General features: G+C 38.8%; 1 protein-coding gene across 1 annotated transcript in view; it reads right to left on the bottom strand.

Moving 5' to 3' along the window:
* ATP11C (ATPase phospholipid transporting 11C) overlaps window positions 1-12,718 on the bottom strand; it is a 103,910-nt gene that overhangs the window by 74,993 nt on the left and 16,199 nt on the right. The window contains exons 4-5 of the mRNA XM_021684582.1: window positions 9,927-10,007; window positions 7,947-8,054 (exon numbers count right to left, since the gene is read on the bottom strand). Coding sequence (XP_021540257.1) covers window positions 7,947-8,054; window positions 9,927-10,007 — 189 coding nt within the window. The remainder of the gene's footprint in view (window positions 1-7,946; window positions 8,055-9,926; window positions 10,008-12,718) is intronic.

Here is a 12,718-nt window from a genome sequence, read left to right as displayed (position 1 = left end):
GGGGGGTCCTTCTAAGAGGGTGGGGGGTGACAGCAAAATCAGAAAGAGTAAACGAGAAAGGGAGAGATGTGGGAAACATTTACTTGCTTCACAATTTTACTTAGTGCCCTGGGAGCAACAGATTTAATGCTATGAATCATTTAGGCTGCATTTGGTTCTTATTCTGAGTTTCTAAGACCAGTTTGGCAACTTCAGATCCTAACCACTCTAGTTGAGGGTCTTCTACGGGATGCAGAGAATGCAGAAAAGAAAAACGGGTGATATAAAGACATTCTAGGGGCGCCTGGTGGCTCAGTCGTTAAGCGTCTGCCTTCGGCTCAGGTCATGATCCCAGGGTCCTGGGATCGAGCCCCACACAGGGCTCCCTGGTCCACGGGAAGCCTGCTTCTCCCTCTCCCACTCCCCCTGCTTTTGTTCCCTCTCTCACTGTCTCTCTCTCTCTGTCAAATAAAGAAAATAAAATCTTAAAAAAAAAAAAAAGACATTCTGGGGCGCCTGGGTGGCTCAGTCGTTAAGCGTCTGCCTTCGGCTCAGGTCATGATCCTGGGGTCCTGGGATCGAGCCCCACGTCGGGCTCCCTGCTCTGCGGGAAGCCTGCTTCTCCCTCTCCCACTCCCCCTGTTTGTGTTCCCTCTCTCGCCGTCTTTCTCTCTGTCAAATAAATAAATAAAATCTTAAAAAAAAAAAAAAGACATTCTATGTCAATCTCAGGTAACTCTCCCACTCTGTATGCAGCCTTTTCCCCATTATTACTAAAAGAAGATGCAAGACAATTTACCTATCGCTCTGAATATGGAGAACTTATGTCCAACAATTCCCAGTATTTAATAAATAATTCAGCACTGATAATGCTTGATAAAAGTACAGGGAGGAGAGTATCATTTTTAAGCAATTCCTATCACAATCCTGAACCCTTCTGGAATGGTATTTTCACCTACCCTCTTCTCTTTCTGTTCCACCCATCTTCTTCCCTTGTTCTAGAGAATTTGATTTCTATTACCTTTCATATTTTAATCCATATTCATATAGAAATATTCTTTTAAAAATAATATCTTGCAGAGGGGCCTGGGTGGCTCAGTCATTAAGTGTCTGCCTTTGGCTCAGGTCATGATCCCAGGGTCCTGGGATCGAGCCCCACATCAAGTTCCCTGCTCAGCCTGCTTCTCCCTCTCCCTCTGCACCTCCCCCTGATTATAAGAGACTACTACAAACAATTATATGCCAACAAATAAGAGAACCTAGAATAAATGGATAAACACCTAGAAACATACAACCTAACAAAACTGAATCATAAAGATATAGAAAATCTGAAGAGACCCAAAGCTAGTGAGGAGACTGAAGCAGGAATCAAAAACCTCCCCCCCCACAAAAAACTGCAGGGCTAGATGACCTCAGAGGAGAATTATGCCAAACATTTAAAGAAGTAATAACACCAATTCCTAAACTATTCTGAAGAATCGAAGAGGAGGGAACACTCCCAAACCTGGTGTATCAGGCCAGAATTACTGATACCATTTTACCAGGAAAAGACAGTATAAGAGAAGAAGACTAGAGACCAATATCTTCAATGAATATTGATGAAAAAAAAAATCCTGAACAAATACTACTCAACCAAATCCAACAGCACATTAAAATGATCACACACCATGACCAAATGGGATGTATCCTTGGGAATGAAAGGATATACACAAAAATCAATCAGTGTAATGCAACACATAACAACAACAGACAAAAGCTGTTTAATCATCTCAATCAATGCAGAAAAAGCATTTTGCATAATTCAATACTCTTTCATGATAAAAACACTCAATGAACTTAGAGAAAAAAAAATGACCTCAACATAATAAAAGCCATATATGAAAAGCCCACAGCTAATATCATACTCAGTGAGGAAAGAGCGAAAGCCTTTCCTCTAGTATCAGGAACAAAGCAAGGATATCCACTCCCAGCATGGCTATTCAACATTGTACTGGAAGTTCTAGCCAGAGCAATTACACACACAAACACACACACACACACAAAGGCATACAAGTTGGAAAAGCAGTAAAATTAATCTGGTTTCCAGATGACATAATATTATACATAAAAAACCCTAGATTCCACACACACAAAAACCTGTCAGAATTAATAAATGAATTCAACAAAGTTGCAGGATATAAAATCAACACTCGAAATCATTTGCATCTCTATACACTAACAATGACCAATCCAAAAAGGAAATTAAAAAAGCAATATCTATTTACAGTAACATCAAAAAAGATAAAATACTTAGGAATAAACTTAACCAAAGAAGTTAAAGACTTGCACATTGAAAGCTACAAAGGACTGCTAAAAGAAATCAAAGATAAAATAAATGGAAAGCCATTTCATGTTGATGAATTGGAAGACTTAAGACTGTTTAAATGCCTATACCATTCAAGCAATCTGCAAACTCAATGGAATTCCTACCCATATGCAAATGACATTTTTTGCAGGCATAAAAAAAATTCCTATAATTCATATGGAATCTCAAGGGACTCAAAATAGCAAAAACAATGCTGAAAAGAAAAAAAACAAACTTGGGGAGTCTCCACACTCCCAGATTTCAAAACATACTACAAAGCAACAGTAATTAAGATGGTATGGTACCGGCATAAAGACAAATATACAGACCAACGAAGAGAGAGCCCACAAACAAACCCTTGCATATATGGCCAAATGATTTTCAACAAGGGTGCCAAGACTATGCAATAGGGAAAGGATGGTCTCTTCAACAAATGGTGTTGGAAAAGCTGGATAGCCACATGCAAACAATGAGGTTTGACTCTTACCTTACACCACATACAAAAATTACTCAAAATTAATTAAAGACCTAAATATAAGGGGCACGTGGGTGGCTTAGTCGGTTAAGCATCTGCCTTCGGCTCAGGTCATGATCTCGGGGTCCTGGGATCAAGCCCCATGTTGGGCTCCCTGCTTAGCAGGGAGTCTGCTTCTTCCTCTTCCTCTGCCCCTCCTCCCTGCTCGTGCTCTCTCAAATAAATAAATAAAATCATAGAAAAATAAAAAGGCCTAAATGTAAAACTTTTTAGACTCCTGGAAGAACATCAGGGAAAAGCTTTAGGACACTGGATTCGGTAATGATTTCCTGGACATACACCAAAGTACAGGAAAAAACCCCTCAACATTAGAAATGGGAATATATTGGGGTGCCTGGGTGGCTTGGTCAGTTAAGCGTCCAACTCTTGGTGTTGGCTCAGGTCTTGATTTCAGAGTCGTAAGTTTGGGCCCTGTGTTGGGCTCCATATGCTGAGTGTGGAGCCTACTTAAAAAAAAAAAAGAAGAAAAGAAACCGGAATATACCAAACTTAAAAACTTTGCACCAAAGGAAACAATCAACAGAATGAAAAGGTAACCTATGGGAGAAAATACTTGCCAATCATATATCTGATAAGCAGTTAATATTCAGAATCTATAAGAGACTTCTACAACTCAACAAACAAATACCCCAGTTAAAAAACGGGCAAAGGCACTCTGGAAAACAGTATGGAGGTTCCTCAAAAAGTTGAAAATAGGGCTACCCTATGACCCAGCAATTGCACTACTGGGTATTTACCCCAAAGATACAAAAGTAGGGATCCCAAAGGGTACATGCACCCCAATGTTTATAGCAGCAATGTCCACAATAGCCAAACTGTGGAAAGAGCCAAGATGTCCATCGACAGATGAATGGATAAAGAAGATGTGGTATATATACACAATGGAATATTATGCAGCCATCAAAAGGAATGAGATCTTGCCATTTGCAACGATGTGGATGGAACTGGAGGGTATTATGTTGAGCGAAATAAGTCAAACAGAGAAAGACATGTATCATATGATCTCACTGATATGAGGAATTCTTAATCGCAGGAAACAAACTGAGGGTTGCTGGAGTGGGGGGTGGGGTGGGAGGGATGGGGTGACTGGGTGATAGACACTGGGGAGGGTATGTGCTCTGGTAAGCGCTGTGAATTGTGCAAGACTGTTGAATCTCAGATCTGTACCTCTGAAACAAATAATGCAATATATGTTAAGAAAAAAAAAAGAAGAAGGTAGCAGGAGGGGAAGAATGAAGCAGGGGAAATCGGAGGGGTAGACGAACCATGAGAGATGATGCACTCTGAAAAACAAACTGAGGGTTCTAGAGGGGAGGGGGGTGGGAGGATGGGTTAGCCTGGTGGTGGGTATTGAGGAGGGCACATTCTGCATGGAGCACTGGGTGTTATGCACAAACAATGAATCATGGAACACTACATCTAAAACTAATGATGTAATGTATGGGGATTAACATAAGAATAAAAAGAAAGAAAGAAAGAAAGAAAGAAAGTATAGACTGATAAAAAACAAACAAACAAACAAAAAAACAAAAACGGGCAAAGGATCCGAATAGACATTTCTCCAAATAAGATATACAAATGGCCAAAAAGCACGTGAAAAGATGTTCCACATCTCTAATCATTTGGGATATGCAAGTCAAAACCACAATGAGATATTTCACACCCATTAGGATGGCCACCATCAAAATAACAGAAACTAACAAGTGCTGGAGAGGATGTGGAGAAGTCTGTAACCCTTGTACACTCTAAGTGCAAAGGTAAAATGATATATCCATTATGGAAAACAGTATGCAAGTTCCTCAAAAAATTAAGAACAGAATTACCATATGATTAAGAAATTTTATTTCTGGGTATATATCTAACATAATTCAAAGCAGGATCTCAAAGAGTTATTTGTACACTTGTGTTTGTCAGCATTATTTACATTACTAAGAGGTGGAAGCAACTCAAATGTCCATCAACAGATGAATTGATAAAGAAAAGGTAGTATAGGCATAAAATGGAATATTATGTAGTCTTAAAAGAGGGGAATTGCTGTCACATGCTACAACATGGATGAACCTTGAAGACATTATGCTAAGTGAAATAAGCCAGTCACAAAAGGACAAGTACTATATGATTCCATTCATAGGACGTAGTTCTCGAAAGCAGTCAGTCATAGAAATAGAGAGTAGAAAGGTGTTTACCAATGGCTGGAGGTAGGGGGAGTTCATGCTTAATGGGTATGAAGTTTTAGTATTACAAGATGAAAAGATTCTAGAGATTTGTTGTATAACAACGTGACTATACTTAACACTAATGAATTGTACGCTAAAAATGGTTAGTTAAATGAGGGGGATGCCTGGCTGGCTTAGTCGGTGCAGCATATGACTCTTGATCTCGGGGTTGTGAGTTCGAGCCCCACAATGGGTGTAGAGATTTTTTTAAAACAATAAAATCTTAGGGGCGCCTGGGTGGCTCAGTCAGTTAAGTCTCTGACTCTTGGTTTCACCTCAGGTCATACTCTCATGCGTCCTGGGATGGAGCCCCGGCGTTGCGGGGTTCCGTGCTCAGCAGGGGGTCTCCCTTAAGATTCTCTCCCTCTGTTCCTCCCCAACCCCCCCAAATAAATAAATAAATAAATAAATCTTTACAAAAAATAAATAAAAACTAAAAAAAAAAGGTTACATTGGGCCCTCTTGGGGCCTCACTTTCAAGATGACCAAGAAAAGAAAGAATAATGGTTGTGCCACAAAGGGCCATATTAGGCTGCACGTGGCCATGGCCCTTTGTGGTGCAACCACTGAGAAGTTTGTTACTGGGACCACAGTAGAGGCCACTGCCATCAGGGGCATTTCCAAAGCGAATGGTTTCCAGGCGTATGTGCGTCCCAAGCTGTGAGACTACATTACTGCGCGAGCGGCGCCATTCACGGCAACGTAGTCCAGGATGGCTCTCCTGAAGCATGGAAGGACCCAACACCCCAACCCCCACCCCGATTTAGACCTAAGGGTGCTACCCCACCACCTCCACCAAAGCCCACGTAAGGAGCTAAGTCCTTAAGCACTGAAAAAAAATTGTTCTCTATACTTTAAAATAATGGTTAAGATGGTCAATTTAATGTTATATGCTTTTTGATCACAACAAAATGAAATAAAAAAAATAATACTTTGAGACTGGGATAAAATATTTATAGAAGACCTATCTGATAAAAGACTGTTACCCAAAATATTAAAACTTTTAAAACTCAACAATAAGAAAATGAGCACTCTGATTAAACAATGGGTACAGACCTGAATAGGCAACCTCATGAAAGAAGATATTCAGATGTCAAGGACGCATATGAAGAGACGTTGAACACCATTATGTCATTAGGGGAATGCAAATTAAAACAAAAATGAGATACCACTACACACCTCTTAGAATTGCCAAAACCCAAAACACTGACAACGAATGTTGGCCAGGATGTGGAGAAACAGGAACTCATTCGGTGCCGATGGGAATGCAAAACGAATAGCCTCTTTGGAGACAGCTTGGCAGTTTCTTACAAAATTAAACATGCTTTTACCATACAATCCAATAAGCACAAATCTTTAAATTAAATAAATTAAAATCTTATGTCCATGCAAAAACTTGCACATAAATGTTTATAGCAGCCTTGTTCATAATTGCCACAACTTGGAGGCAACCAAGATGTCCCTCAGAAGGTGAAATACATAAACTGGTCCATCTAGACAATGGAAGATTATTCAGCGCTAACAAGAAATGAGCCATCGAGACATGAAAATACACGGCATAAACTTAAATGCATATTGTTAAGTTAAAGAAGCCAATCTGAAAAGGCTACATACTGTATATGATTCCAACAGTATATTATGGAAAAGCAAAACTATGGAGAAAGTAAAAAGATTAGTGGTAACCTGGGGTTGGCGGGAGGAAGGGATGACGAGGCGAAGCACACACAAAGGATGTTTAGGGCAGCGAAACGAGTCTGTATGATACTAATAATGGTGGATACCTGTCATTAGACATTTGTCTAAGGCCACTGAATTTGGAACAAGAGTGAATCCTAATGAAAACTATAGACTTTGGGTGATAATGATGTGCCAGTGTAGGTTCATGGATTGCAACAAAAATACCACTATGGAATGCTGATAGTGGGGCAAGTTGTACACATGTGGGAAAAGGGGGTATATGTGAAAACTGTACTTTCCTCAATTTTGCTGTGAACCCACAACTGCTCTAAAAAAGTAAGGTTTATTATCAATTAAAATACAATCTGTTAAAAAAATACAATCTGTTAGGAACAAAACATATTGTCTGATATGGACAGGTCTAAAATCTTAATTGACTGGGATCTTATTAGGTAATAATCAACAATGATTAATTTGGGTTAAAAAATAACTCGGTTGATAGTAAAAAATAATACTATCTTAGAATTCTCATACATTGCTGGTGGAATGTAAAGTGGCACAGGCACTTGGTGGTTCATGAAAAAGTTGAACGTAGAACTACCATGTTATGTAGCCATTCTACTCCTAGGTGTATATCTCAAATAATTGAAAACAGGTGTTCAAACAAAAACTTGACCATGAATGTTCATACCAGCAATGTTCATAATAACCAACAGGTGGGAAAACTCCCAAATGTCCATCAACTGATGAATGGATAAAGAAAAGATGGTATAGCCACATGATGGAATATTTAGCCATAAAAAGCAAGAATTACTAATATATGCTACAATAAGAAGAGATCTTGAGAAGATTACATTAAGTAAGAGAAGGCAGACCTTGAGAACATTACATTAAGTAAGAGAAGGCAGACAGAAAAGGCCACATAGTGTCTGATTCCATTTATATGAAATAATCTAGAATAGGTAAGTCCATAGAGACAGAAAGAAGATTAGTGGTTGCCAGGGCCTGGGAGAGGGAGGAATGTGGCATGACTACTTAATGCCTATGGGGGTTATCTTTTGGGGTGATGAAAATGTTCTGGAACTAGATAGTGTTGAAGTTTGCATAACAATGTGAATGTATTAAATGTCACTAAACTGTGTATTTTAAAAAGCTGTGTTTTTACCACAATAAAAAAGATGAACCACAAAAATACCTTGATTTTTTCACTCTCTTTTCTCACTCGCTTTCCATTTTCAATAATGTAAACAGTGCTCTTGTTGACTTCATTGTCAGCTCTGTGTCTTAGCCAATCCTCATATCCCTAGAATAAAAATAACTACAGTCAAGCTCACATAATGCAGTGAAGTTGTTAATAAATTTCTATAGCTCCCTCTATGAGTCACCAGCAGATATTGATACTTATAGTATTAATCTCAACTCACAGTGCTAAAAAGACAACATTGTTCATTTTTACAGCAAAAACTAAGACACACTTTCAAAATACCCCTTAGGTAAATATTTACTGTGTTAAAAGGTTTCTCCATTCTACAGAGAAGTATCAATGAAAACACAGGCATCAGAACCTTAATATTCTTCAACTGTGAAAGGCTATGATTTATTCTTCTAATTCTACTTATTCAAATTAATGTTAATTTCTCTACTTTTTAATGTGACAATTTTTTTTCTGGGTTTTATTTTCTTACAGCTCTAATCACTTAAATATATTATTCTGTAGTAGACTGTTGGGAGTGATCATCGCTGAGGAAATCTAATTCCTCCCCAGGGAAAGAGAACAGAAAAGGCAAGTTAGGATTATTTTGGCACAGAATCCATGATAAGTTTTGGAGGTCAACTTCTCCACTGATTTGGTGGTAAAGGAAATCATAAACTGGTATTCAGTTTTTAGAGTTAAAAGTAATCAGGGAAAGGTCTAATGGCTCATTTTAGTTTGGTTTTTTTGTATGAAGTAAATTTAAGCCAAAAGAACTAAGGAAGGAGGATGTTCATTTGTTTGAGCATGACCTCTTCTCCTTTTTTACATCACATTGCTTTTTTTCTTGAGAATAATGTCTGTACCTTTTCAAATGTAACTGTTTGAAAAAAATCTCTTGATCGCCTTCCACTTTTTTTCTCCAGTGCTATATTCATTCCTGTTCTGTCCCTCTTTATGACAATGCTAGGCTATCACTTCCTATGGCACTTTCTGTGATGTCAGTGAGGAAAGAAAGGCCCTAACATGAACTAGTATAGGGAGTAAAATGAATCAGTAAGAGCTTTTGTAAACCATACAGGCTATTCTTGGAACCAGCAATTCTATGATGTTAAAGAAAATAATCCTAACAGCCTAAGGCAAAGAACATTCCAAAAGTCTTTATTTAGCAACCAAACACTTGAAAAAATATTCTTGCAGTTTCTGGTAGGCAAGATAGAAGACCAGATAACCCCAAGAGGAAAGGTAACCTTGTTCAAAATAAAATTAAACACACCTTCATTTTCGAAGTTCTTGAGGATAGTTTTTAAAGCTCTTTGGTAAGTCCTGTCTAAAAGTATGTTTGCAATTAGTCAGGTCCTGTGGACTGTCCCAGTACATGATAAACGTTGCTAACCCACCCTTTACCTCCAGTTTCCCATTTGCAGTTTCAATTTCATGTGGAATTCTTCAAAGGTACCATCATATAGAATGGTCAAAATACTTCAAAGACATTAGCATCAGAAACCATGGCAATTGTCAGCTTTGATGAAAAACAAGAATAAAAGTCACCTCTGCCCACCACCCACTTTGGCAGCATCAGCGAAGAAAGACAACAAATTATCAAGTACTTGTGCTCTTGAGTTCTCTGCTTTAGGCATCAAGAAAAATTCACTAGAATGGGAATTTTTCAGAAAGATATGCCACACTGAAAAAAATTTATACACATTAAAAATTCGCCTCTCATTTCCTGACTGAGCTGTACCTTCTACCTTCTTTCTTTTAGGGTTACAACCCCATAACACAAATACTGAGGAAAAAAGGGGCAAAAGAAATTAAAGATGTACCTTATGGTCATTTTAATATGTTTTCAATAGGAATCAAATATAAACTAAATCCATCAAGGATGCTGCCCACTATATAAATATGAAAAAGGACCTTTGGCAATGAAATTCAAAGCAGATGGGACTGAAATGCAGGCATAATTGTAAATAAGAAATTTACCTGCTTGATGGCTGTAACAGTTATAACAAAGAAAAGTGGAAGTCCACTGGTAACCGGGCTAGTCGGTGTGTCTACTGTGACCTAGGTAAAGAAATTAAATTGAACGTAAAAGGAAAATAAGCCATTCACTTATATGCAGGACTCATATGCTACAACCATTTCAGGTAGAAAAACAGACAAAACATATCCTGGTAACAGGGTCAATGTTGACTTTCATTAAAACAAAAGCAATCCACAGAGCAGTTAGTGTAAGAAAACAGTTCTAATTCAGGCTTAGGTTTCATTCTAGTTTGGATTAACGCCTTCCATGAAATAGAACCAATCATTTACCATCCCTTTGTTGAGTACCGTTCTTTCAGCCATGTTGCTTTAAATAAGATAGAGAATAGTCCCTGCCCTCGTAAAGCTAGCAGCTTACGGGAAAACGGTCAACCAAGTGAAATGCTGAAATCTTAAGAGTAAAGCTGAGTTAACTAGATGAAGTATGAGCTTTCAGGCAAGCACAGAGGACCGCATATACAATGTCTCTATGGTAGGAGCGCGGGGGTGGGGGGGCACAGGTAAACAAATAAAGGAAGCCAAAGGCAGGACAGAGTGTGGTGTAAGATGGGGCTGGAGAGGGGGACAGAGGCAAACCCAAGCAGGGTCCTCTAGGCTAGAGCTCATTGTTTATCCCACAGTGGGAGATAACTAAAGCTTTTAGGCAAGGAGAGGTCCCATGAACAGAACTACATTTTGAGAAGATCATCCTCCCCAATTTGTGGAAAATAGAATGTAAGCGGGGAGTCCATAATGCGAGTACAAGATGATGGCTTGGACAAGGGGGGCAGCAGCAGACATGGAAAGAACTTCCATGGATAGTTCAGGGTTAAAATGGTAGGAATGGCAAGTAATTTTTTGTCGGGGTGATGAGAGATGACTTCTAAGTGTCTGGTGAACACGGCTGGGTAGATGTTGTCATTCACTAAAACAACAAATACTGAGAGAGGACTAGACCTGAGGGACAGAGGACCATGAGTTCAATCTGACCCCACAACTCGCTCTCTTCTCTAATCCCCACCCAGGCTGGGCTCTGCCACATCCCCCGAGTTAGAGACACAGGCTTTTATGTGGCTGTGGGCCTTCATGCACAGCCTGAGATACCCATCTGGCATTCTTCACCAGGTTAACTTGCGCTAATCTTTCAAGGTTTAGTTCAGATATCATCTAGTCTTTGAAGTCTCCTTAAGCTCCTCTTGGTTAGAAAGACATATTAACTTCCACTGTATCCCCACAGCATGTCGCTCATGCTACTTTTATGACTTGTACCACATTAAATTAAATGGATACATGATTGTAACATACATTCCTTAAGGACAGAAAAGCCATATCTTGATCGTCATTGTATCTGCTAGAATCTTTGTTATCTGGGATACTGCAAGGCACACAGTAGGTGCTTGGTATACATTCGCTGAACCAAACTGAACTGCGTGGCATGCGACAAAGAATGACTCTTCTGAGCATAATTTTGTATGCAGTTTATTTTATGCTGTTTTGTAAGATATCTTACGATGGATCACTAGAGTAGCTCTTTTTCAAATGACCCATCATTTAAGACTGAAATTAGCTCTTTTCCATATCACAACCCAGATTGGTTTTAAGTAGCAGGGCTAAATTAAATTATAGCACCATTTACTCAAAGCCTCAAAGTGGATAAACAGAAGCACTTAACATTAACAAGGCATTTGAGCAATTTCACTGGGATGTTTCTGCTTCGTTTAAAAAATGAAACGAGGAAAAAATACCCTTACTGTAGTAAAATTTTCTGGGGGTAATTCTGGTGAGGGAAAACTTATAATAGCTCATAGACTTAAAAGATGGAAGAGGCAATTTAAGATGCCTAAAATTCAAAACACAAAAAAAAACATTAGCAGGAACATAGAGAAAATCAAGTCTACCAGGCTTTCACACTTAAAAGTAAATGAATGAGGAAGAGCAAGACTGGTATCAGGAAGAAAAGTGATAAATTTTCATTAAGCTGAATCTGGTGTTTAATGAAGTAAAACTATTAATCTGAACTATTTTCTTTTTTTTTTTTTTAAAGATTTTATTTATTTATTTGAGAGAGAGAGAATGAGAGAGAGCACATGAGAGAGGGGAGGGTCAGAGGGAGAAGCAGACTCCCTGCCGAGCAGGAAGCCCGATGCGGGACTCGATCCAGGGACTCCAGGATCATGACCTGAGCCGAAGGCAGTCGCTTAACCAACTGAGCCACCCAGGCGCCCCAATCTGAACTATTTTCAATTTTAATATATGCCACTGTATTTAATGGTGCACAATGTATGTCCTTCTAGGATGAACAAAGATATGAAATCCATGAAAGTTTTTAAAGAAAGTAACAAATTCTCAACAGGTTTTCTAATAAAAATGCTACCTTGGAAACATATAAAATCATGTAAATCTTAAACTGTAATATTAGTACTTTAAAAAGTTTTATTAAAACAAGCCCTGAAACACCTTTTTACACACAGGGCTTTTTTTTTTTTTTTTTTTTTTAAGAAATGGATTGAAAATTTGTTTGGGGGGAAAAATTTGATTGGAGTAATTAAGTTTCTTTTTTTTTTTAAGATTTTATTTATTTATTTGACAGAGAGATAGCACAAGTAGGCAGAGTGGCAGGCAGAAGGAGAGGAAGAAGCAGGCTCTCTGCCGAGCAGGGAGCCAGACGTGGGGCTCGAGCCCAGGACCTTGGGATCATGACCTGAGCCAAAGGCAGCCACTTAACCGACTGAGCCACCAAGGTGCCCCTGGAG

This window comes from Neomonachus schauinslandi, chromosome X, assembly GCF_002201575.2.
Source record: "Neomonachus schauinslandi chromosome X, ASM220157v2, whole genome shotgun sequence".
Lineage (NCBI taxonomy): Eukaryota > Metazoa > Chordata > Mammalia > Carnivora > Phocidae > Neomonachus > Neomonachus schauinslandi.
Note: the sequence above shows the minus strand (reverse complement) of the source record. Positions and strands in the feature narration are given on the sequence as shown.